Genomic DNA, 22849 nt, shown 5'->3' on the forward strand with positions numbered 1-22849 from the left:
AAAAGGGGGCACAGACAAGCCTTCCTTCTGTTTAAAGCCTCACGTGAGGCCATGGGCTCAGGCCTCCTGCCATCGCTGCGCTCCTTCCATCCTTATTGGCCGAAGGGCACGACCCAAACACGGGAGCCTTCCTGAGCTCGCCCACAGCTCTGCTGCACCAGCTGTTTCCTTCTCTTGTGTCTGACTTACTTCCCTTTTGTCTCCCCGACCTCCACCTTGGTCTTTTTTTCCCCCCTAACTACCCCCATTAGAGATCACCAAACCCTAACCCTAACCCTGTCTAAAAGGTATAGAAACTCCATGTGGGACAGACTCAAAATTGGATAGCTGCCTTCCTCAAAATTTTCAAAACTGTTGAGTCTTTTAGTTCAGAACAAGAAAACGGGATCAATAAACATTTTTCATCCAAAGGTCACAGCTGTGTTTCTCCCCTCCACTCCCACTGGGGAAAGAGTGCCTAGAATTCAACCAGTTTCCTAAAAGATCTGTGATCCAAAGGGTGAATAAGACCCTTGGATAATTCAGCATCCTGCGTGTTTGGGGGCGTCTACTTTGTGACAACCATCAAACCAGATTAGATTCCGTGGTACATCACCCACTTTGTCTTTCCGCCCGAGAAGCAGCGTTAACTGCTCAAGCAGGGGCCTGAGGAAACTCCTGGTTCTGTGGAAGGTCACTAGGAACCAGGAGGCATGGCTTCTGGTGGAAAAGTTCTGCCACTAACTTGTTGCATGTATTGGGCAAGTGTTTTCATGTTTCTGGGCCACTGTTTCCACATCTCTAATTAGGGAGTTGGACTAACTCAGAGGTTTCAAACCTGACCTGGAGATTTGGGCCCCATGCCCACCCACCACCAACCAAAAGAGACTGGTAGGAGTCTCTGTAACCTGATTTTTTTTAAGGAACCCTTCTCAAAGCATCCTGTTGTCTGCCACGTGTACAAACCATTGTAGCTGAGACTCTATAGGGTTACTTCTAGCTTTAAAATGCTGCACGATAGTCGCTCAGTCGTGTCTAACTCCTTGCAACCCCATGGAGTATAGCCTGCTAGGCTCCTTTGTCCATGGAATTCACCAGGCAAGAATACTGGAGTGGGTTGTCATTTCCTTCTCCAAGTTAAAATACTGATTTTTCCATTAAACTAGTATTCTCTACACTAATGCTAATCTGAATTAACATGAAGTATTGATATTAGTCAGGGCTTCTCCGATAGCTCAGTTGGTAAAGAATCTGCCTGCCATGCAGGAGACCCTGGTTTGATTCCTGAGTCGGGAAGATCTGCTGCAGAAGAGATAGGCTACCCGCGCCAGTATTCTTGGGCTTCCCTTGTGGCTCAGCTGGTAAAGAAACCACCTGCAATGCAAGAGACCAGGGTTTGATCCCTGGGTTGGGAAGATTCCCTGGAGAAGGGATAGGCTATCCACTCCAGTATTCTGGCCTGGAGAATCCCATGGACTGTATAATCCATGGGGTCCCAAAGAATCGAACACGACTGAGTGACTTTCACTTTCACTTTCATTGATATTAGTCAACAGAGTGAATATATCAGAGCATTCTTTTTAAAATACATGTGATTTATAATATATGTGAATGAAATGATTTATTCACAGAGCCCAGCACAGTAGTGCTGGCTATATAATGAACACTGACCTCATAGGATTTGCAGTGAAAATAAGTGGGATATTGTGGCTGAGGAGCATGTGCCAGCGTGCTGATGACAGTGAATACTCGATGAATTGATTGCCGACAGGATGGTGATAGGGCTTCCCAGGTGGCATTAGTGGTAAAGAACCTGCCTGCCAATGGAGGAGACATAAGAGATGTGTGTTTGGTCCCTGGGTTAGGAAGAGCCCTTGGAGAAGGAAGTGGAAACCCACTCCAGTATTCTTCCCTGGAGAATCCTATGGACACAGGAGCCTGGCACGCTATAGGGTCTATAGGTCTATAGGGTCACAAAGAGTTGGACATGACTGAAGCAACTCAGCACACACACACACAGGGTGATAATAATTGTGACATTGGTTGTAAGATCTCATTACTCAAAGTGTGTCCCAGGGGCGAGCAACATCAATATTATCTGGGAACTCATCAGAATGCAGAGTCTCAGGCTCCACCCCAGACCTCCTGAGGCAGAACATGCATTTTAACGAGATCTCTAGGTGATTTGTGTGCACACAGAAGTTCGAGAAGCACTGATATAGAAAAAGTCTTGGGGTTCAGCAACTCCAGGGAACTCATACTAGTAGTAAACCATTGGGGTTGGGAGTCACATGCAAATTAGAAGATGCTAAGGCCGGTACCTTTCTCTTATTCCTTAGAGAGTGTCTCTGACCTGGAGATGTCAGACTTCTGAATCCCTCTAGCATGCTCTTTCTCTCATCCAAACTCTAACTGAAAAGCTTTTTTAAAAACACAGTATTATGTCTACCACAGTAGCAATAGCACTGTAATTTTGCTTTATTTTTCACATTTTTAATTATTCAGCTGTTTTATTTGTCACCATTTAGGGAATTATTGCAAAACTTATGTCTACAATGCTACTGATTAATGCATATTTAGGCAACTTAACAGATGTAGAATGGGTTGACTGCTTTGATAAAATTAAACATTGATGAAACATATATTTGCACAGCAATAATGATGCTGGCATTTGTGTAAATAATAACAGATCTAGCTCCCTAATCATCCACAAAACACAGTGAGGGAGGTGACAGAATTACCAAATACGTCTCACTTACTAGGCAGATCATTTTCGAGTGCGTGTTTTTGTCCATGTGAATAAAGTCATGTTAATTTATAGCATCTATTACCACTTTAAAATGAAAGAAGTATATTTGAGCAAAAAACAATGTGGATGAGACCCAAAGCATATTTCCAAAATATGTTATAATTTCCAGAGCTGCTTTGTACTTCATGGAAGGTACATGTTTTCTAATGTACTCCTCCACAGTAATGTGGTTTGATTTTATGCAAGATATGTTTTGAGCTTAACTGAATCTATGTTACACATTTTAACATCTCTGTTACACATTTTAACATCTCTGAAATTGGGATCTGTCATAATTGATGGCACGTCACAATTCAATTGACAGCATTTTTTTTTCTATTTTTTACAATCAATTGGATCTTAAAACCAATTAAATTGAAAATTAGGATCTGTGATGAACTTAATCCTAGTCCACATGCTAAGTCACTTCAGTCGTGTCCGACCCTTTGCGGCCCTAGGAACTGTAGCCCACCAGGCTCCTCTGTCCATGGGACTCTCCAGGCAAGAATACTGGAGTGGGCTGTCATTTCCTTCTCCAATCCTAGACCACAGAGTACAATAAATGGAACATAAAGGAATCATTACAGCCACCTGTATTTAAGTAAGAAGGGCAAGCGAATAAAGAGATAGAAATGACATTAAATAAGAAACGGTTCCACGGATTTCTGTTTTCACAAGAGCCAGAGGGGAAAATCCTAGAAGATAAGATAATTTAGCAAAAGGGCAAGAAAGAGCAGTAAGAGAGATGGAAAACAAAAGGAGAGCAAATAAAGCACCCAGCTGGAAAATGTAGCCAATAAGTATATTGTTTTGACCACGGTTTCCTTAAGTTCAGTGTCCTACACCAGCCAGTCAATTTGCTGCTCCCTTTTCTGGATGCAGGAGATGCTCCCAGCATCTTTCAGGTGGTGTTTTCTCTCTGCTGGCCCACACAGGTGGGCCAGTCACCCCATCACCTCTGAACTTCCATCTCTTTTCCTGCTTCCTGTGTTTTATCCAGGCCCAAACCACCCATGTTACCATCCAGGGTTCTTGGCTTCCTTAATCAATAGAAATTGGTAAAAGGCCAGACAAGAAATTCACGCAAGTCTTTATTGGGGCCCCTGCTGCACGGAGAGAACCAAGAACAAACAACAGGTTCCCTTGCGTGCTCACTCCGCAAGGTGGGGGCCAGCTGGTCCTTGTATGGGGTACGGGTGGGCGTGTCCAGGGCCTGAGCCAGGGGGCAGCTTAGATGGCCTGCCCACCTGCAGGCGCAGGACCCTGCTTTCTCTCCTGGCTCCTCAGAAGCGGCAGTTGGGTTTTTTTTTGTCTTTTGTTTTGTTTTTCGGTCTTTTTTTATCTTGTTGTCCACAGTTAGCCCCAACTGCACATTCATTTTTAGTCCCTTGTAGTTTCTTCGTATTTTGTTGCTTGAGGAAGGTGTGTCCAGATGCAAACACAGCCGCAAAGCGTCCCGGGGCCCAGGCCCGTCTCCCTGGGTGTGAATGATTGTTACAACTTCTGTTTTTGTTCTTCCAGGTGATCTCAAGATTATCAAACAAATCGACAGTCTCACAGGTATGGCTTTTTGCCAAAGAGCAAAATATTTATCTAAACTTTGTGGGATTTCCAACAAATCTGTTTCCCTCTTGAAGATTTTATGTATTCACCTTTGACTTCCCCTAAAACACTTCCCAATGAGAGATGTGGTAATTGACTTTCCTGCGTTTGGGAACAGAAAGAAGGAAACTCATAAATCTTTTTAAGGACCTTACTGGTATGGTTAAAAAGTAGTTTGTCACCAAAACCTGCCCAAACTAACAAAGTCCTGAAGTGTTCATCTTAGTAGAATTGAGCTTGTAGGTCAGTCTCAACTTTTAAGAACCCTCCAATTTCATGGAAAACTTCCCTGCAAAACAGTGGCTTGTCAGACTTATAACCTAGACTTTTATTGCCAATCATCCTGTGATGATATAGGAACCCTATAAATGGCTCCTTTTCTTGTCTTGTTCTCTTCGTGAAGCAGAGCCCCCCCAATTTTCACACACACACACACACACACACAGACACTTGCATGCAGAGGCATACGAATAAATCCAGTTGCATAACACATTACAGAGATGTTGATACTTGACTGAAGATGGTTGGAAGTAGGGAGCAAACTGAACTACTCTTGAGAAGTGTTTTTAAAACTCTTAAAGCATCTCAGTGCTGTCAGCCACATTTCTCTCTGGCACTGGTTGCCTTTCCTCTCCCTTCTCTGCAAAACCCCTCCTCAGGAACTAGTAGAACTGTCCTTACATGGAAACTCTTCTCAACAGGCATCCTTTCCTCACGACTGTACCTCTTTTCTGCCAGGCCTTTCCTGTATTCTCTTTCTCATGAGGAGAAATGTAACCTTCTTTTGGATTTTCCAATTTGAATTCTTCACCCCTCCACAGCACTCTGAAAATGAATATCCCTTCCAAGAATACACCACCCTTAACTTTCAAAATAAATTTCTGTATAATTAAGGCTGAAGCTCATTTGCAGTATCAAAGCCACTAGAATAACAGGGGTTTTAATAAAATATTTATTTGTCTCTCATGGATTAGGTTAGAGGTGGGCAATATGACAGTGTCAATCGGGTCTAGAGATTTCCTTCTTGCTGCATGATCTTTTAATGCATGCCTTCCTTCTTCAAGATCTCCTCATTCTCTCAGATGGCTGCTGGAGATCCATTCATTTCATCAGTGTTCCAGACTAGAAGCTAAATAAATATAAAAGAGCAGGATAGAAGCTCCCCGTCTTCTAGGAGCCTTCCTTAAATGTCCTTATAACTGGTCGACTTATACACTATCATCCCAGAATTTGGCCTCGTGCCTAAACTATGTGGCAAGGGAATGTGGAAAACGTGATCTTTGGGCAAGGTGCATTGCTAAGAGTTCTTTAAGAAATAAGGGGAGATTATGTAAAATATCCCAATACTATCTGTAGGACCTGCCCTAATGTAAATATTTTTTCCATTTTCTTCATGATCATCCTCATCATCACAAGAGCAAGCATTTAATTAAGCACATTCACTGGAGAAGGAAGTGGCAACCCACTCCAGTACTCTTGCCTGGAAAATCCCATGGACAGAGGAGCCTGGTGGGCTATAGCCCATGGGGTCGCAGAGTCGGACACAACTCAGCGACTGAACACAGCACAGCAAAATGCATATCACTAAGGGTTTAACTTCCATTAACTAATATCTAATTTTTCCTCACACTATTGCTGATTTACAGATGAGGAAACCAAGACTTTAAATAGTCACATTACTTGATCAAGGTTAGCTAGAAAGTAGGACTTTTAGGACCATGTGACCAAAAATGCATGCATTCAACCACTACACTTTATTCTGCTTTCATTTTAGTCAAGACAAGTTTGACTGACTCATTTGTGAGTTTGAAATGACTACCCCAGCAAAATATCATGAGCTCACTTCGAGATTCCTTTGACTGTGGGAATTGCCCCTTGGGAGCTTTCGTGAGAAAGATGAGAGGGAAATGAAGAGACAGGTCAAAGAGAAGGGAAAGAAAGATCTGTGATTAAACTTTGTGGCCGTGTACACACAGGTGAACCCAGTGGCACGAGGGAGGAGGGTGTTTCTATACGGATGGCCCAAGAAAGTAACTGGTACTCATCCTGCACAGAGACTGTATGTGGGGCTGATGCTTAATAATTTAATACATTTGGGTGCCGTCTGCAATGATGGTCCAGTAATTAATTCTTGGTATAAATCGCGTTGGCTGCCCGGATCACAAGATGTAGTATCTAAGCAACTGGTCCAGTGCGCCAAATCTCCATGACGAAATGGAAGTATGAAAATTAAATGAACTTGTAGAAGTACACGCATCTTATAGGTTACTAGTCAGAAGATTCTCTTAGAGCCAAGGGAGCCTCTTTGAAACAAAGACATGATTAAATTGCCAGTGCAAATGTAAATAGAAGTCCAATCAGAGAATGTACTCACTGATCTTAATTTCTTTGATAAGTTTGCTCTGTCCTGTCTTTAGCTGGATGAGCTCACTTTTCTTTTCCATAATACTAGTGTGCAAATGTTCCTCTGCAATTCCACATGGGTCCACCTTTTGTTTAAAGCACAGAATTTGAAATGCTGTGGGGAAAAAAAACAAAGGCAAAACCATGACTATTGAATAAAGGGGCTTCCCTCATAGCTCAGATGCTAAAGAATCTGCCTGCAATGCAGTAGACTTGGATTTGATCCCTGGGTCAGGAAGATCCCTTGGAGAAGAAAATGGCAACCCACACCAGTATTCTCGCCTGGAGAATTCCAAGGACAGAGGAGCCTGGCGGGCTACAGTCCATGGGGTCTCAAAGAGTTGCTAAGCAACTGAGCTGCTCAAGACTGAGCAGCTAAGCACATTAAACAAAGAACTAATGGCATTACATTTAAATATTAATTTAAATATTTGCATCTAGTTGGAAAGTGAGTCTTTCCCTTTCTTCAAGAAATTTTAACCCATAAAATTAAAATACACAAAAAATCTTCCTAAGTGAACTGATCGTTTCACTTATAAAAGCTATGGCCTCCACTGAATGGGCCCGTCAATCACTATAGATCCAAATTCATTTGGGATTTTCCAAGGAAAAAAGACTGGAGTGGTTTGCCATTTCCTTCTCCAGGGGGTCTTCCCAATCCAGGGATCGAAAGTGGGTCATCTCCTGCATTGTAGGCAGACTCTTTACCAGCTGAGCCATCAGGGAAGCCCATATATACATACATACATATACATATATATTTGATTATAGCTCTTATAGTAAAATTCACATACCAATGACCCAAGTGTTTATTAAGATGAAGTAATAACCATGACAGCTCATGACATTTGAATAGTGCGCTTAGATGTTTACTGTTTATTTTATTTTTATTAGAAATTGTTGATAAGAAAGTATAAAAGATACTGAGGCACAGGACAATGAACGGACCTTTTGGAGTAGGGAAGCCATGTCTGGGGCAGAAGAAACGCAGACTCTTCCAGCAAATCTGCTGAGGGCCACCAGCTTAGCCTTTGCAGCCTGGCCTGCCTGCCCCTTCATCACCTCCTCTGTCCTTGCCCACGATCTCCTTAGCTTCTTCTAAGCCTGTGAGGCTGAATGGTCCCAGGCAAGGACGCTACATAGGGTTTGGCAAGACCAGCTCCTTCCTTTCCCAAGACCCTTTTACAAGAAGCAGATCACAGTGTTTGCTGTATTTCCCACCACCTGACTTGTGGGAACCAGGAGAAACGAGGAAACTTCTCATCTTCTTCCATCTATGATACAAAATAGGAAAAAGCTTTCTTCTCCATGATAATATAATTTTGCTGGTTGATCGCCACATGAAGTTCCACTGAGGACCCTGTAGCTTTAAAATATCAAGGCCCAATTATGCTAAGTGAAATCAGTCAGACAGAAGCACAGACAAAAACTATGAGATCATTTACATGTTGAAGTATCTAAAAAATACAACAGGCTAATGGCTATAAGCCAGAAGAAGCAGACTGGCAGCCACAGAAAACAAACTGCTGGTTACCAGAGCCGGGGGCGAGGGCAAACTTCAGGGTGGGGGGGCTGGGGTGCAGACTACTGCGTATAAAATAAGCTACAGAGTATATTGCACAACATGAGGAATGTAGCCAATACTTTATAGTAACTGTAAGTGGAGTATGGCTTATAAAAAGTGTGAATCACATTGTATGTCTGTGAATTACATGATACAGTTTTATATAATATCAACCATAATTCAATAAAATAAAATGATAAGGATACATGAAATTAGTTAGTTAATTAAACTATCAAGGCCCAAGACTTCTCAGTAAAATTGAAAATGTCTTATTCCTAAAAGCGTGCCATCATATACTATTATAAATGACAGGCTGATGAAAAGCCTGATGCAAACCTAGTAAAACGCACCTTTCGCATAGCTCCCACTAAGAAGGTTTAAAAGACCAAACAAACAATGCCCAGGAAAGCAGAGAGAACAAACCTAGCAGAGATCAGAAACTGGGAGGCTTTCCACACCTGAGTAAGCAAAAGCCGAGTCTGTGAAGTCTTCCGTTTTGAAGTCTCTTGGGTTATCGTTACCATCTTTCTAAATTCCATATATATGTGTTAGTATGCTGTAATGTTCTTTATCTTTCTGGCTTACTTCACTCTGTATAAGGGGCTCCAGTTTCATCCATCTCATTAGGACTGGTTCAAATGAATTCTTTTTGACGGCTGAGTAAAATTCCATGGTGTATAACAGAAAAAGAGACACAGAAATACAAAACAGACTTTTGAACTCTGTGGGAGAAGGTGAGGGTGGGATGTTTCAAAAGAACAGCATGTATACTATCTATGGTGAAACAGATCACCAGCCCAGGTGGGATGCATGAGACAAGTGCTTGGGCCTGGTACACTGGGAAGACCCAGAGGAATCGGGTGGAGAGGGAGGTGGGAGGGGGGATCGGGATGGGGAATAAGTGTAAATCTATGGCTGATTCATATCAATGTATGACAAAACCCACTGAAATGTTGTGAAGTAATTAGCCTCCAACTAATAAAAAAATTAAAAAAAAAAAAAAAAAAGATGAAGTCTCTTGGGGAGCTGACTGCTCAGATGGGAGTTACTGGTGAATGGTACGTGCCTCTGAAAAGCTCTTCACGTCTGTACTCATCTGTGTCGCCCTCTGGTTCAGTCGGAGCCCAAGGGAAATGGCAGCATCAAGAAGAGACTGCCGTCCATCGTGGAAGACGAGGAGGAGGAGGACTTGGGGGAGGAGACAGCCTCCCTGTCCCCCGTCTACACCAGGGGACCCGCCTCTTCTCGCAGCAAGCGGCCTGGAGGCGGTAAGAGCTACCTCGGCTTAAGCTTGAAGCAGCTGGCCTCGGGAACTGTGCCATTTCATTCACCTATCAGAGTCTCCAGTTCAAACTCCCCCAAAACCAAACAGGAGACGGATGCCCCAAACCACGGCAAAAGAAAAGAGAAGAACTTGAAATTGCAGCTTTCAACTTTGAATAGTACTGGACCCCCAGACCTCAGTCCAAGGTAAGAGCTTACCTCATAGAATCCTTTCCTGGTGGAGATGGCTGCCTTTGCCCCTCACTGGCATCTGGCTAGAAAATTACTCAGCCTTCTGGACCTTTCTACCATGAAAGTTCTGAGTCTGGAGGCTTCAGCGTTCCTAAATTTTTCTGTGCAATTTTTGACTCTATAGTGAAGTGTGGGCAGAATGAGAATAAATCATGTTAGTCATATTCTCAAAAGGGTCCATTAAATGTTCCCAATTCCTTCTCTTCTCCATTTATTCATTTGGCTCTACCTACTTTTACATAGGAGCGGGTTGCCATTAACTCCTCCAGGGGATCTTCCCAATGCAGGGACTGAACCCACGTCTCCTGTGACTTCTGCATTGGCAGGTGGATTGAGCCAGTCTGCCAATGAGCCACCTGGAGAGCCCAACTGTGTACACGCTTTTATAGATTTATATTTCTACATTGTAATTTTATAATTTATAAATTTCTAATAAAAATGAAAGAGAGGAAATGAAGTTTATATCGTTATTCCTTGATATCTGAAACTTTACCAAAAGTTTCACAGGGCAATCAGTGGAAATGATAGAGAAAATTAAGTGCTGGTCTTCATTTCCCATAGTATTTGCTTCATTATTGTGGATAACTGAAGCTTGATTATACTTCCAGCCTCTTCAGTAGGTAATATGGGATGGTTCTATTTTTAATTTAAAACATTCACTTTAGGATCCACTAAAGATGATTGAGACAGTAAAAATTCCTGACTCAGAAAATGTGAAAGGAGTAGACTATGGGGCAAAGCAGCTAATTAAAAAATAGACATAAGAAAAAAACATATTGAATGATTTCTATTCCCATATACTCAGCTGGGTAATTTTGCATTTACTGTTATGGTTAGTCTTTTCAGGAATCTTATAAAGTAGTTCATAGTACCTTGGCTATAAACTTATAAGAAGTGTATTTTGAAGGTTAAATAGTTTGTCTAAAATTTCAGAAATTTGAGTTCTGAAATATAGATTCAAAGTCTGTTTTTCTGTTTATAAGGCAAGAGATCTTTTTGGTATACTATATATTGGTTACTCACTTGAAGAATACAATTTATCCATTTAGAGAAAATAGTAAGGAAAAAATAAGCAAAGCAGGCTTAGTGAAAAGTACATGGATATTAAATGTTCAGGAATTCAGTTGGAGATGGTAATTTGAAAACTCAGCTTAACTGTTCTTCCTAAATTTTCTCTAAAATGAAAAAATAATAAATTTTAAATAGGGGGGAAATGTATCAGAGCTGGAAAATAAAGGTTCATGTACAACTGATTCTACACTTATGAAAAAAAATGTTTTATTTTATATACAGAAAGATTTTGAGAACATGGCAAAATGTTAACGGTAATTGTGCATGACAGATGATTTTTCTTTTGAGATTTTGATTGCATGTTTACATTTTCTACAATTAATTAATCTTTTTTAAAAAATTATGAGTGGGTTAGGTATTCACCAAGGAAAGAAGATTAGCTAGAGTCCTAGTAGTCATTTAAGTAGAATTCTTCAACTGTCACTTCAGAGTTTCAAGTCTAGAGTAAAGTTATCATTTGGTTAAAACTCCTTAATTCTGGGTAGAACAGTAAATTAATATAAATTTAGATAAGAGGACCGGAGAAGGCAATGGCTCCCCAGTCCAGTACTCTTGCCTGGAAAATCCCATGGACGGAGAAGCCTGATGGGCTGCAGTCCATGGGGTCGCTAAGAGTCAGACACGACTGAGCGACTTCACTTTCACTTTTCACTTTCATGCATTGGAGAAGGAAATGGCAACCCATTCCAGTGTTCTTGCCTGAAGAATCCCAGGGACGGGGGAGCCTAGTGGGCTGCCGTCTATGGGGTCGCACAGAGCCAGACACGATTGAAGTGACTTAGCAGCAGCAGCAGCAGATAAGAGGACTTCTGTAGCTAAGGTTTTGAATCTGAGAATAAATAAGAATCTAAAATCTATAGAATTGCTGTTCAATAGAAATATAACACGAGATAAAATTGTGAGACACACAAGTATTTCTAATCATTCCAGTAGCCACATCTTTGAAAAGGAAACACACACGTGCACACTTGTGAGATTATTTAATAGTGATTCAATGATATGTTTTATTTGATTTGAGATGCCTCAAATATTAGCATTTCAGATGTAAACAGTATAAAAAATTACTAGTTAAATAACGTAATGTTTTTACTAAAATCTTCAAAACCCAGTCTGCGTTTTATACTTACAGCACATCTCATTTTCACATTGCAGGCGCTCAGTGGCTGTATAAGGCTAATGGCTACCACGTTGGATAGCACACCTCTAGAGTGTCTAGAATTTAGAAATTTAACACAAGATTTTTTAACTTTTCTAGAAGTAACTGTGACCCATGAACATAAATGCACAACTAGCCAATCCTCATTATCTTAAACAGGATTGTTGATGGAATTGAAGATGGAAACAGCAGTGAAGAAAGCCAGACTTTTGACTTTGGCTCTGAGCGAATCAGACCGGAACCCAGAATTTCTCCTCCTCTTGGAGGTAAGCTCTATATTTAGTCTTTTCTCAAAGGGTGATAGTCTTTGTAATTTGTAATATTTGGCTCTTCACATCAGGTGGCCAAAGTATTGGAGCTTCAGCATCAGTCCTTCCAGTGAATGTTCAGGGCTGATTTCCTTTAGGATGGACTGGTTGGATCTCCTTGCAGTCCAAGGTTCTCCAGAGTCTTTTCCAGCACCACGACTTGAAAGCATAAGTTCTTTGGCTCTCCTTTGTGGTCCGACTCTCCTGAACATAGGCAACCCCAACAGTCACGAGATGTAAGGCTGAGAGTCCCCTGCCCACTCCCTCCTCCACTTCCCACCTGGCTCTGATGTCCTTGTGTCAGGATCTCCTGCTAATGAGCGAGTCCTTCCATGGCCAAAGCCAAGCCCAAGAAAGACTTCTGAGTGGACAGTCCTGGGGGGGATGTGTCTCCATTTGGTAGAATGCCAGTCTTCTATTTCAGTCAGCACCTCTTCCAGGCACTCATCATCTCCTGGGGAGACAGGTGGATGAGACCCCCTGGTAGGACGACAGTCGGGTAGGGAAGGTGAGGAGAGAAATGCAGATGGCAGTCAGCAGTTCTTATGCATTCATGTAATGGACTTTCATGTGCTGATACCACTCTGCTTGGAGCAAGAGGCACAGAAATATAATTCTGGTCAAACAGGTGTGAGTCTTTGCTGTGGAAGCTGGTGGTGGTCCCACCTGGGAGTTCTCCTTGTTGGGTCATAGGACGTCACCATGGCTGCCCACCTGATATTCCTGGTCCCGCCACCTTCCACCCTCCTCCTCCCCCTTTCCCAGCGTTCACACTGACACTCACTCATCCGTTCAAGCAACAAGCATGCTTGACTCTGCCTCCTACGTGTCTCTCATTTCTGTCTGAGACTTTCTGTCCTTTCTGCCACTACCCTTTCCCGGCCTCATTCATCTCTTGCCTGCTTTGCTGCCAAAGTCTCTTTTCCGCTTTCACTCTGTTCTCCAAAAAGAGTGGACAATTTTTTTAAAATATAAATGTATTCTTATTATCTTGTTCCTATGCTTAAAATCCTGAGATGGACTCCCATTGCCTTTAGTATGAAATTCAAACCTATTGCATAATTGCTTTTTGAATGTTTCTTTTTTCTGCTAGATTCAAAGTTCCAGGAGGGTCAATATAGTTTCTTTATTTCTGTCTCCTTGAAAGGGGAGCTTCCCTGATAGCTCAGCTGGTAAAGAATCTGCCTGCAATGCAGGAGACCCAGGTTCAATTCCTGGGTTGGGAAGATTCCCTGGAGAAGCGATAGGCTACTCACTCCAGTATTCTTGGGCTTCCCTTGTGGCTCAGCTGGTAAAGAATCCGCCTGCAATGCAGGAGATCTGAGTTCGATCTCTGGGTTGAGAAGATCCCTGGAGAAAGGAGAGGCTACCCACTCCAGTATTCTGGCCTAGAGAATTCCATACACTGTATAGTCCATGGGGTCGCAAAGAGTCAGACATGACTGAGCGACTTTCACTTCACTTCACCTCTAAAGGAGATCTAGCCTACTGTAAGTGATCTTGTATTATTCATTGAATGAATAGATTAACTTTGCAAAATACCTCTGTAAAAGGAGCTTTTACTACTCTGCCACTTCAGATTGTTTTGAACAACTTTTTTTTCCTCCCACAAATAAATTCTCTGTGCTTAATTGACCAGAATTAGGATATTAAGATAGTCATATCATGATATTTATACTGACAGATAGTACAGGTATAGATGTCTCTATATATCAAATCCTTTCCACTCTAGCTAGCAATGACTCATCTGTGCTTCTGCTCCTAACAGATATGAATAGCTTTGTAAAAGTACTGTAGAGAAAAGGTGGAGATGAGAGATCCAGGAAATGGGAGAAATTACCTTTTAGTGCAACAGAAGAGACAGAAATCTACAGTTGAGAGGAGCACCTTTAATAGAGGTGGGAAGAAAATGCTCTCATGGACCCAGGAATCAAAATTTGGAAAGGAAAGAGAGGAGGAAAATTACGCTCCTTTTCCATGGCTTGGAGGACGCTGGCTGCGATATATTTTTTGGCAAACAGTCAAGAGAGAGAACGAGAGCCCTTTGGGCCACATGGTAGTGATAGTGTTGAGGAGACAGGGCAGTTGGCCGTGGACACACCCAGTAAGTGTGGTCACAGTCCCCGCCATGCTGCGGGCCCAGTTCCAAAGAGTCCATCCGGTGCCATCCAGAGGCACACCGGGGAGCCAGAACTGGTGGTGTATGCGTCTCAGGAAAGGTAGCTTGGGCTTCCTTCCCTGCTCCAGTCGCCCCAGTCCTCAGACATGAGGTGTATTCCTAAGGGCTCATTCTGTGTGTGTCACTTTCCAGACCCAGAGATTGGAGCTGCTGTCCTCTTCATCAAGGCGGAGGAGACGAAGCAGCAAATAAACAGGCTCAACAGTGAGGTATGGAACTTTTTCTCTGCTCAGGCTGGGGTGGTAAGGGGCTAGAGCGCCCAGGCACCCGCAGAAGCAGTGTGATGGAGTCAAGGCAAATATGCGCTCTGGTGGCTAGCGACAAATGTGGATGAATTCCCACTCAACCTGATGTGAGTATCATCATAACTTAACTTAACATAACATAACATAACATAACTTAACATAACTTCTCTCAAGCTCTGCCTTGCCATGTGTAACAAGGAGATAGCAGTTATACCTACCTTATGGCCCATCTGTGAAGTTAAATGGGATCATCTAGCTAAATCATTTAACATATAGGAAGCATTAAGTGCTAATTTCTCTAATTAATGTCATAAATGTATTGATATTTGGTTTCATTAGTGCTACTTTTATATACTTTGATTTTTAATGAGCTAAAGCAAGATCATTCATCCAGAGATGAATCAGAAGTAATGAATCAGAGTGATCCAATGGCCTGAAGCTGTTCTTTTCTTTAGCCTACATTTGCTGTGTAACTGAGCATGTTAGCTCTCTGGATCTTACCATCTCTTTGTATAAAATAAGGTAATTTTAAAAACAATTTTATTGAGGTATATTGTACATCTCATAAAAGGCACTCATGTGAAATGAGTACAATTTAATAATTTTTAGTAGCTTTATTGAGTGGTTCAACCATGCTCATGTGAGTTTTAGAATATTTTTATCACCCTAACAAGATCTCCCACACCGATTCATGATTAATTCCTGTTCCCATATCCAGTCCTGGGCAACCACTTGTCTACTTTCTGTTTCTATAAGTTTGTCTTTTCTGGATATTTCATACAAAAAGAGAAGGTAATTTCTGAATCACTCTCTTCATTTGGGCGCCCCAATATAATTAATTTTTTAAAAAAAGATTTTGAGGCAATGATTTGCATGCAAATACTTTCTCTGGGAGGTCATCTGGGAAGCAAGAGGAAGGAGTAGAAGAATAAGACAGGGAAGAAAGGAAGGCAAGTGAATCAGGGGGTGTGAATGAAATGATTAACTCTGTAGGCAGTTGGGGCTCCATTCTGCTGGGGTGGGGGGCACTGGGAGCTTATGTAGGGCACCTCGGAATTGTTCTTCCATGAGACAAGAGAAAAGATGGCTTCTGAGGGATTACCTGCAGGCTTAGCTGCAGGAGAGACTAGAAAGATCCTTCAAATAGGAAAACTGGAAGACCCAACTGTTTGTGACAACCTTCAGGGTACACCTAGGTCAAGTGCCATTGAGCAGGCACAGGTAGGTAATAGGGCTGAAGTGGTAGATTCTCTGATGAGATCTTGGCAGAAAATGTAGCCAGCTGATGATGTGGATGAATTCTGAGAAAAATGAAATTCATATAAACATAACTGGTTTCCAATTTTCCATAACGACGGAGAACTAACTGGGCATCTTGTCATGACGTGCAGAGGTTTCTGTTGCCCTCTGCTCCATCAGCTCAGGGAAGATTCGTGTCTTACTGCCCTCTGTCCTGCATCTGTGCTCTCTGGAGCTGAGATTGTTGCCAACAAGAAGGAAGAGGCCAAAGCGCAGACTCACAAGTTAGGAACAGAAACACTCGCTGGCTTGGAACTCCTTTAGCTGTAAGGACTTGTCCGTATGTGGGATCACCCCAAAAGTCTCTTTTTGAAAATACACCAAAAGAGTAAGACAAAACAAACTGAACACTCCGTTGGAGACCTGGACATCAACTTTGTGTGTGTGTGTTTGGTTTAAGAACACTTTATTGTTGTGGAGTTTTTTTGATTGGTGGGATATTTTTGTTTGTTTGTTTGGACATCAACTTTTTGTGAAACAGTTTCCTTTAAAATATTGTCATCAGATAAAATCACCCATCTGAATTATTTTCTCTCACATTTGAGGAGATTATCTAGTGGCTGTAAGAATGGATTGACCAATATCTTAGCTCAGCTAGAGAAGTTAGTGACTAGTTCGGGGAAAAAATGTGTATCTTCACCTTTTGGAATGTTGATGATTTTTCCAAGTTATAGCTGAAAATCCTTACACTATATGCCTTTCCTTTCAGAATGTGAGTCAATGATAAATGCATTAAAACATATGACCACTTGGAAAACAAAATATTTCCCCTGTGTGATTCTACATTCATGACTGCTTTTCTAGTGAAATGACATAAATCTTGTTATCTTGTCATATATTGAAGTAAAAAGGTAAAAAGGGCAAGATAAGTGTCAGTGGTCTGATTATTCCTTCCCTAAAGAATTAGTTTTTCCTTAGTTGAAAATATCTGATTTCTTCATAGTTGAAGCGTAAATAAAAGAAAAAAAAAAAAAGATCTTACTTTTCACACATAATTTGTACATAGTCTTGACCTTTAGGTAGTACATTAAAACTCACTAAGACAGATAGGATTAAAATACGAACTGACTTCAAACTGTAAAATTACCCCCTTCTAACCACCTACTTGTCTTTTCCCCATAGTTTCTACAAAGTAATGTTTATATAGCCAAAAAAAAAAAATTCTGTCTTTCAAAGGCCAAGACCAATTTTTCCATTTCACCTACTTCTTGCTACTCACATATGTGATCATGTGATTGCTCTGTTCTTTCTTTATTCTATTCTTTTGGTTAGGAGTAAGCAGGAAAAGAATTAATAATAAATGGTAGGAGGCACTGCATGACAATAACTCTGCAACCCAAAGGGGACCCCCTTAATCTAGGTGAGGCATATTTGACACTGCGTAACCCAGAGGGCATTGTGCAATCCCTATTCTGATATTTGCTCAAACATTTCAGATATAAAGAAATTGTTCATTGATGTGTAGAGTTCATAATCAGCTGACTAAATACACTACTAAAATAAGGAAAGGAAAACTGTTGGTAATAACCTACATTCACAGAACCGTTTAGAGAGCTTAGGAGATGTAGGACAGCTGCTGCTGTTTGAATGCTTTTGAAAACATTGCCATTGCTTTGCAGCAGTGAAATGGTGACATGCTAAGAAAATTGTTTAAAAATAACAACAAAACATCGTGGCGGGTGGCAAGGGCCGTGCCAGTCGAATGCTCCACTTCTGAAAAGGTTTGTAGGCAAGGATCAGAGGGCTTCCTCATCTCTGAAATCTGGGTGACCCAGAAAGACTCCACGGCCAGGCCTACCAAGAGAAGCTGCATGCCCCACCCCAGCAGAGGTAACGCATCAAACACAACAGAGAGAAAGGGGGAAAGTTTGGAGTGAGGACAGTACCTAGATCCCTATTCATGGACTAGCTCTGTGACTTCAGCAACGTGTTCACCTTCCCTACATTCAGATCTGTCGTCTATTAAATATTAATAATACAATCTGTCAGAGAGGAGTGTTGTAAGGACTTCAGACTCTATGCAAAGCACCGAACACGGTGTCTTCCTTTACTAAGTGGGCAAGTGATCATTCCTTCCTCATGCAAGGTCATGCTTCTCGTCAACAAATGTGACTCAAGTTAGACCTCCGCGCTACCCAGCAGTGCCGCATGCAGAGTGATAGCAGAATCCGTCAGTGCTGATGGAATCAAATGAAATGAATTAAGGGAAACATACTTGATTATGAAAATTACTGCTTTCACCTGGGATTTCCTTTTGCTATGAAGATGTTCACTGTCAAATTAGTATAGAAAGTGATAGGGCAAAAAATTTTTATGTCTCAATGCATCTTACTTTAGCTAAACAGTTTGAGGTAATGGTGTCACTGATTTACTGTAAGGAACACTTACTCTGTAACACTTACAGATTGAAGGGCAAAGAGAGCCAGTATGCCAGTTAATAATGCTTGACCGTTACTTGACATTACACTAAACATATAAACAGCAAAATGATGGTAAAACTAGGCAGAAAACAACCTGCCGAACTTAACAGAAAATGACTGCAGTCAAATCTTCATTTGCAAAGTGAGAAAATGTGGTGACCTGTTAAATCATCCTTAGCAGAGTGCAGCTTGGCTAGAATGCTCTACTTGCCACTTTTAGCATTTTTCTTGTAGGTACATAAAGGAGTCAGTTAATACTGGGCCATTTTAAGGCAACTTGAGCGTTAACTAAATTAAGAAGAATGAAATATATACATGCCTAAACAAAAGAAACTTTATTTTGGGGGGGCTCCAAAATCACTGCAGATGGTGACTGCAGCCATGAAATTAAAAAACACTTGCTCCTTGGAAGAAAAGCTATGATCAACCTAGACAACATAGAAAAAAGCAGAGACATTACTTTGCCAACAAAGGTCTGTCTAGTCAAGGCTATGGTTTTTCCGGTAGTCATGTATGGATGTGAGAGTTGGACTATAAAGAAAGCTGAGCGCCGAAGAATTGATGCTCTTGAACTGTGGTGTTGGAAAAGACTCTTGAGAGTCCCTTGGACTGCAAGGAATCCAACCAGTCCATCCTAAAGGAAATCAATCCTGAATATTCATTGGAAGGATTGATGTTGGAGCTGAAACTCCAATACTTTGGCCACCTGATTCGAAGAGCTGACTCATTTGAAAAGACCCTGAAGCTGGGGAAGATTGAAGGCAGGAGGAGAAAGGGACGACAGAGGATGAGATGGCTGAGTGGCATCACCGAGTCAATGGACATGAGTTTGGGTAAACTCTGGGAGTTCATGATGGACAGGGAGGCCTGGCGTGCTGCAGTTCATGGAGTCGCAAAGAGTCGGACACGACTGAGCGACTGAACTGAACTGAAACAAGAAAAAGTGAGCTTTGTAGAAACAACAATTTATATTGACATTTTTGAGACAGAAGTCTGGCTTCTCATACTTTTTCTTAACTCCAAGTTTGAAACAACTTGATTGAGAGATGATTAACATGTAGTAGAATTCATCCACTTAAAGTTACAACCTAAGACGTCCCTGGTGGTCCATGCTTCCACTTCAGGGGGCAAAGGTTCTGTCCCTGGTTGGGGAACTGAGATCCTGCATGCTGTGCAGTGTGGCCTAAATTAATTAACTAATTAAAGTGTAAAACGCAAGGCCTGGCCGCTGCCGCCGCCGCCGCCGCGCCGCGGCTTGAGGGCCGGAGGCTGGGGGAGGGTAGCGGAGCCGGCGCCGCCGCCATGTTGGGTCTGAGGCGGCTGCTGTAGGCGCCGACGGAGCAAGTGGGCGAGCGGGGCGGCCACAGCGGCGTGGGATCTGCCTCTCTGCGAGCGGCCGGGAGCGGCGGCGGCGCCATTAGCGGGGGCACCCCTTACATCCGCAGCAAGATCAGCCTTATCTCCAAGGCGGAGATCCGCTATGAGGGCATCCTCTACACTATCAACACCGAGAACTCTACCGTAGCTCTCGCCAAAGTTCGGCCCTTTGGTACAGAAGACAGACCAACAGATCGTCCAATACCACCTCGAGATGAAGTCTTTGAATACATAATATTCCGTGGGAGTGATATTAAAGACCTTACTGTTTGTGAGCCACCAAAATCACAGTGTTCTTTGCCTCAGGACCCAGCTATTGTTCAGTCTTCACTAGGTTCATCTACTTCTTCATTCCAGCCAGTGGGCTCCTATGGACCTTTTGGCAGGATGCCAACCTACAGTCAGTTCAGTCCAAGTGCGTTAGTTGGGCAGCAGTTTGGGGCTGTTGGTGTTGCCGGAAGCTCCTTGACATCCTTTGGAACAGAAGCATCAAGCAGCAGTGTCCTCTCCCAAAGTAGTGCGGTTGGTTCTGCCTTTACACAGAATACAAGAGCTCTAAAAACACAGCTCTCTCAAGGTCGTTCAAGCCCTCAGTTAGACCCTTTGAGAAAAAGCCCAACCATGGAACAAGCAGTACAGACCGCCTCGGCCCACTTACCTGCTCCAGCACCTGTTGGGAGAAGGAGCCCTCTATCAACCAGGCCTTTACCATCTACCAGCCAAAAACTAATAGAGAATCAAGAGCACAGGCGAGTTGAAGTACATAAAGTCTCAAGACCAGAAAATGAGCAACTCAGAAATGATAGCAAGAGACAAATAGTTCCAGGTGCTCCTTCAGCTCCAAGGAGAGGGCTTGGGGGTCATCGAGGTGGCAGAGGAAGATTTGGTATTCGACGAGATGGTCCAATGAAATTTGAGAAAGACTTTGACTTTGAAAGTGCAAATGCACAATTTAACAAGGAGGAAATCGACAGAGAGTTTCATAATAAACTTAAATTGAAAGAAGATAAACTTGAGAAACAGGAGAAGCCTGTCAATGGTGAAGATAAAGGAGACTCAGGAGTTGATACCCAAAACAGTGAAGGAAATGCAGACGAAGAAGATCCACTTGGACCTAAATGCTATTATGATAAAACTAAATCCTTCTTTGATAATATTTCTTGTGATGATAATAGAGAACGGAGACCAACCTGGGCTGAAGAGAGAAGATTAAATGCAGAAACATTTGGAATCCCACTTCGTCCAAACCGTGGCCATGGAGGGTACAGAGGCAGAGGGGTCTTGGTTTCCGTGGTGGCCGAGGACATGGTAGTGGCCGAGGACATGGTAGTGGCCGAGGTGGTACCTTCACCACTCCTCGAGGATTTCGTGGTGGATTCAGAGGAGGTCGTGGGGGCAGGGAGTTTGCAGATTTTGAGTATAGGAAAGACAACAAAGTTGCTGCATAGTCTACAAACAAGTCTTTAAAAATAGATGGATTTCTAGTTCTTCATGGTCCTGAGAATTGGTTTCAGTCTTTGAGAAGAATGAAGAAGTGAATTTGCTGTATATTTGTCACCAGCACTGGGTTTTTGTTTGTTTTTCTGTTTAATTTCAGAGATACAATGCAGTTACTTTTGGGGGTGGGGGGGAAGGCTCATCTTAAAAAATGAGCATTAATTATATTTGGAATAGCAGAAGGTTAAGTAATTTCTTATGTATAGTTAAACTAAAGCAGTACTCCAGTGAAACTTATAAGTATTTTCTCATCACTGAAAGGATTTTTCTTATCACTAAATTGTATTTGGCAATTCCTACAAGTTGCCTGCAGATAGGGCCGTGATACTGTGTTTTGAGCCACAGAAGGGTGTGTGTGTGTGTATGTCTGTTTGTCTGTCTATATCTTTTCTTTCCTTTTTTCTTTTCTTTTTTTTTTGAAATCCTGTAATATCCCTTTTGAGGTAGCTTATTTCGTCAATTAATTAGGGTGCTGGATGGTAGAGAATTTTATCAGTCAACTATGTATACACAGTAAATACTGTTTCTTAGGCAAAGGTAACTTTTTTATATAGTTGTAAAATTCCATTATATCCCATTGCCAAAGAAACATTAAGAACTTTGTATAGCTGTATAAAAAGCAACTAATTTTTTAAAGAATAAACATTTTAAAGTCAGCAAAAAAATAAATAAATAAAACGCAAGGCCTTTTAGTATATTCCTGGACTCGTGCATGCATCACCATAATAAATTTTTGCACATTTCGTTACCCCACAAAGAAAGCTTGCCCACACAAGCCAACACCAGTGGCTCCTCACCCCTCAGCCCCATGCAACCACTGATCCACACTCTGTGCCTACACACTCGCCTACTCTGGACATTTCAGATAAGTGGAATCGTACAATATGGCCCCTTGTGACTGGCTCTTTTCATTGAGCATGTTTTTGCTATTTTCATCTCGCATTGTGGCATGCCAGTACTTTATTCCTTTTTATTGCCAAATAATAGGTTTCATTATATAGATATTCCACATTTTATTTATTCATTCATCACTAGATAGGCATTTGTGGTGTGCCCACTCTTTGGCAATAAGCATAATGCTGCTATGAACATTCATAAAACACTCAGAAAAAGTTTCGTGTGAACTTGAAAAGAAAAGCATGTGCGAAAGGATTTTATTTCTCTCTGTCCGCCCTGAGTGATTTCAGCCAGGTACAGATGGCCATCACAGTGTGCTGGGTAGTCCTTTGAATATGCTATTCTATTTTTTATTTTTAATTGGAGGATAGTTGCTTTACAATGCTGCGTTGGCTTCTGCTGTACAACATGAGTCAGCCATAAGGCATCCCCTGCCCCCGGGGCCTCCCTGCCATGCCCCATCTCCCCCATCCCGGTCATCACAGAGCACCCTGGGGAGCTCCCTGGGCTCAGAGCAGCTTCCCACTAGCGTCTGTTCCCCACGTGATC

The 22849-nt window shown here is 42.1% G+C and overlaps 2 protein-coding genes across 2 annotated transcripts in view; both read left to right on the forward strand.

Moving 5' to 3' along the window:
* The window catches only part of KCNH8 (potassium voltage-gated channel subfamily H member 8), a 445720-nt gene that overhangs the window by 390140 nt on the left and 32731 nt on the right, over positions 1–22849 (forward strand). Inside the window, exons 12-15 of the mRNA XM_043474814.1 lie at positions 4289–4327; positions 9454–9806; positions 12238–12344; positions 14698–14774. Of these exons, the coding sequence (XP_043330749.1) occupies positions 4289–4327; positions 9454–9806; positions 12238–12344; positions 14698–14774 (576 nt within the window). The remainder of the gene's footprint in view (positions 1–4288; positions 4328–9453; positions 9807–12237; positions 12345–14697; positions 14775–22849) is intronic.
* LOC122445120 (protein LSM14 homolog A-like) lies at positions 15894–21815 on the forward strand. Its single transcript, XM_043474104.1, has 2 exons — positions 15894–16031; positions 19859–21815. The coding sequence occupies exons 1-2, from the start codon at positions 15894–15896 to the stop codon at positions 21371–21373; spliced, it is 1653 nt and encodes a 550-aa protein (XP_043330039.1). The 3' UTR covers positions 21374–21815.

Source organism: Cervus canadensis, chromosome 7 (genome assembly GCF_019320065.1).
Source record: "Cervus canadensis isolate Bull #8, Minnesota chromosome 7, ASM1932006v1, whole genome shotgun sequence".
In the NCBI taxonomy this organism is placed as follows: Eukaryota; Metazoa; Chordata; class Mammalia; order Artiodactyla; family Cervidae; genus Cervus; species Cervus canadensis.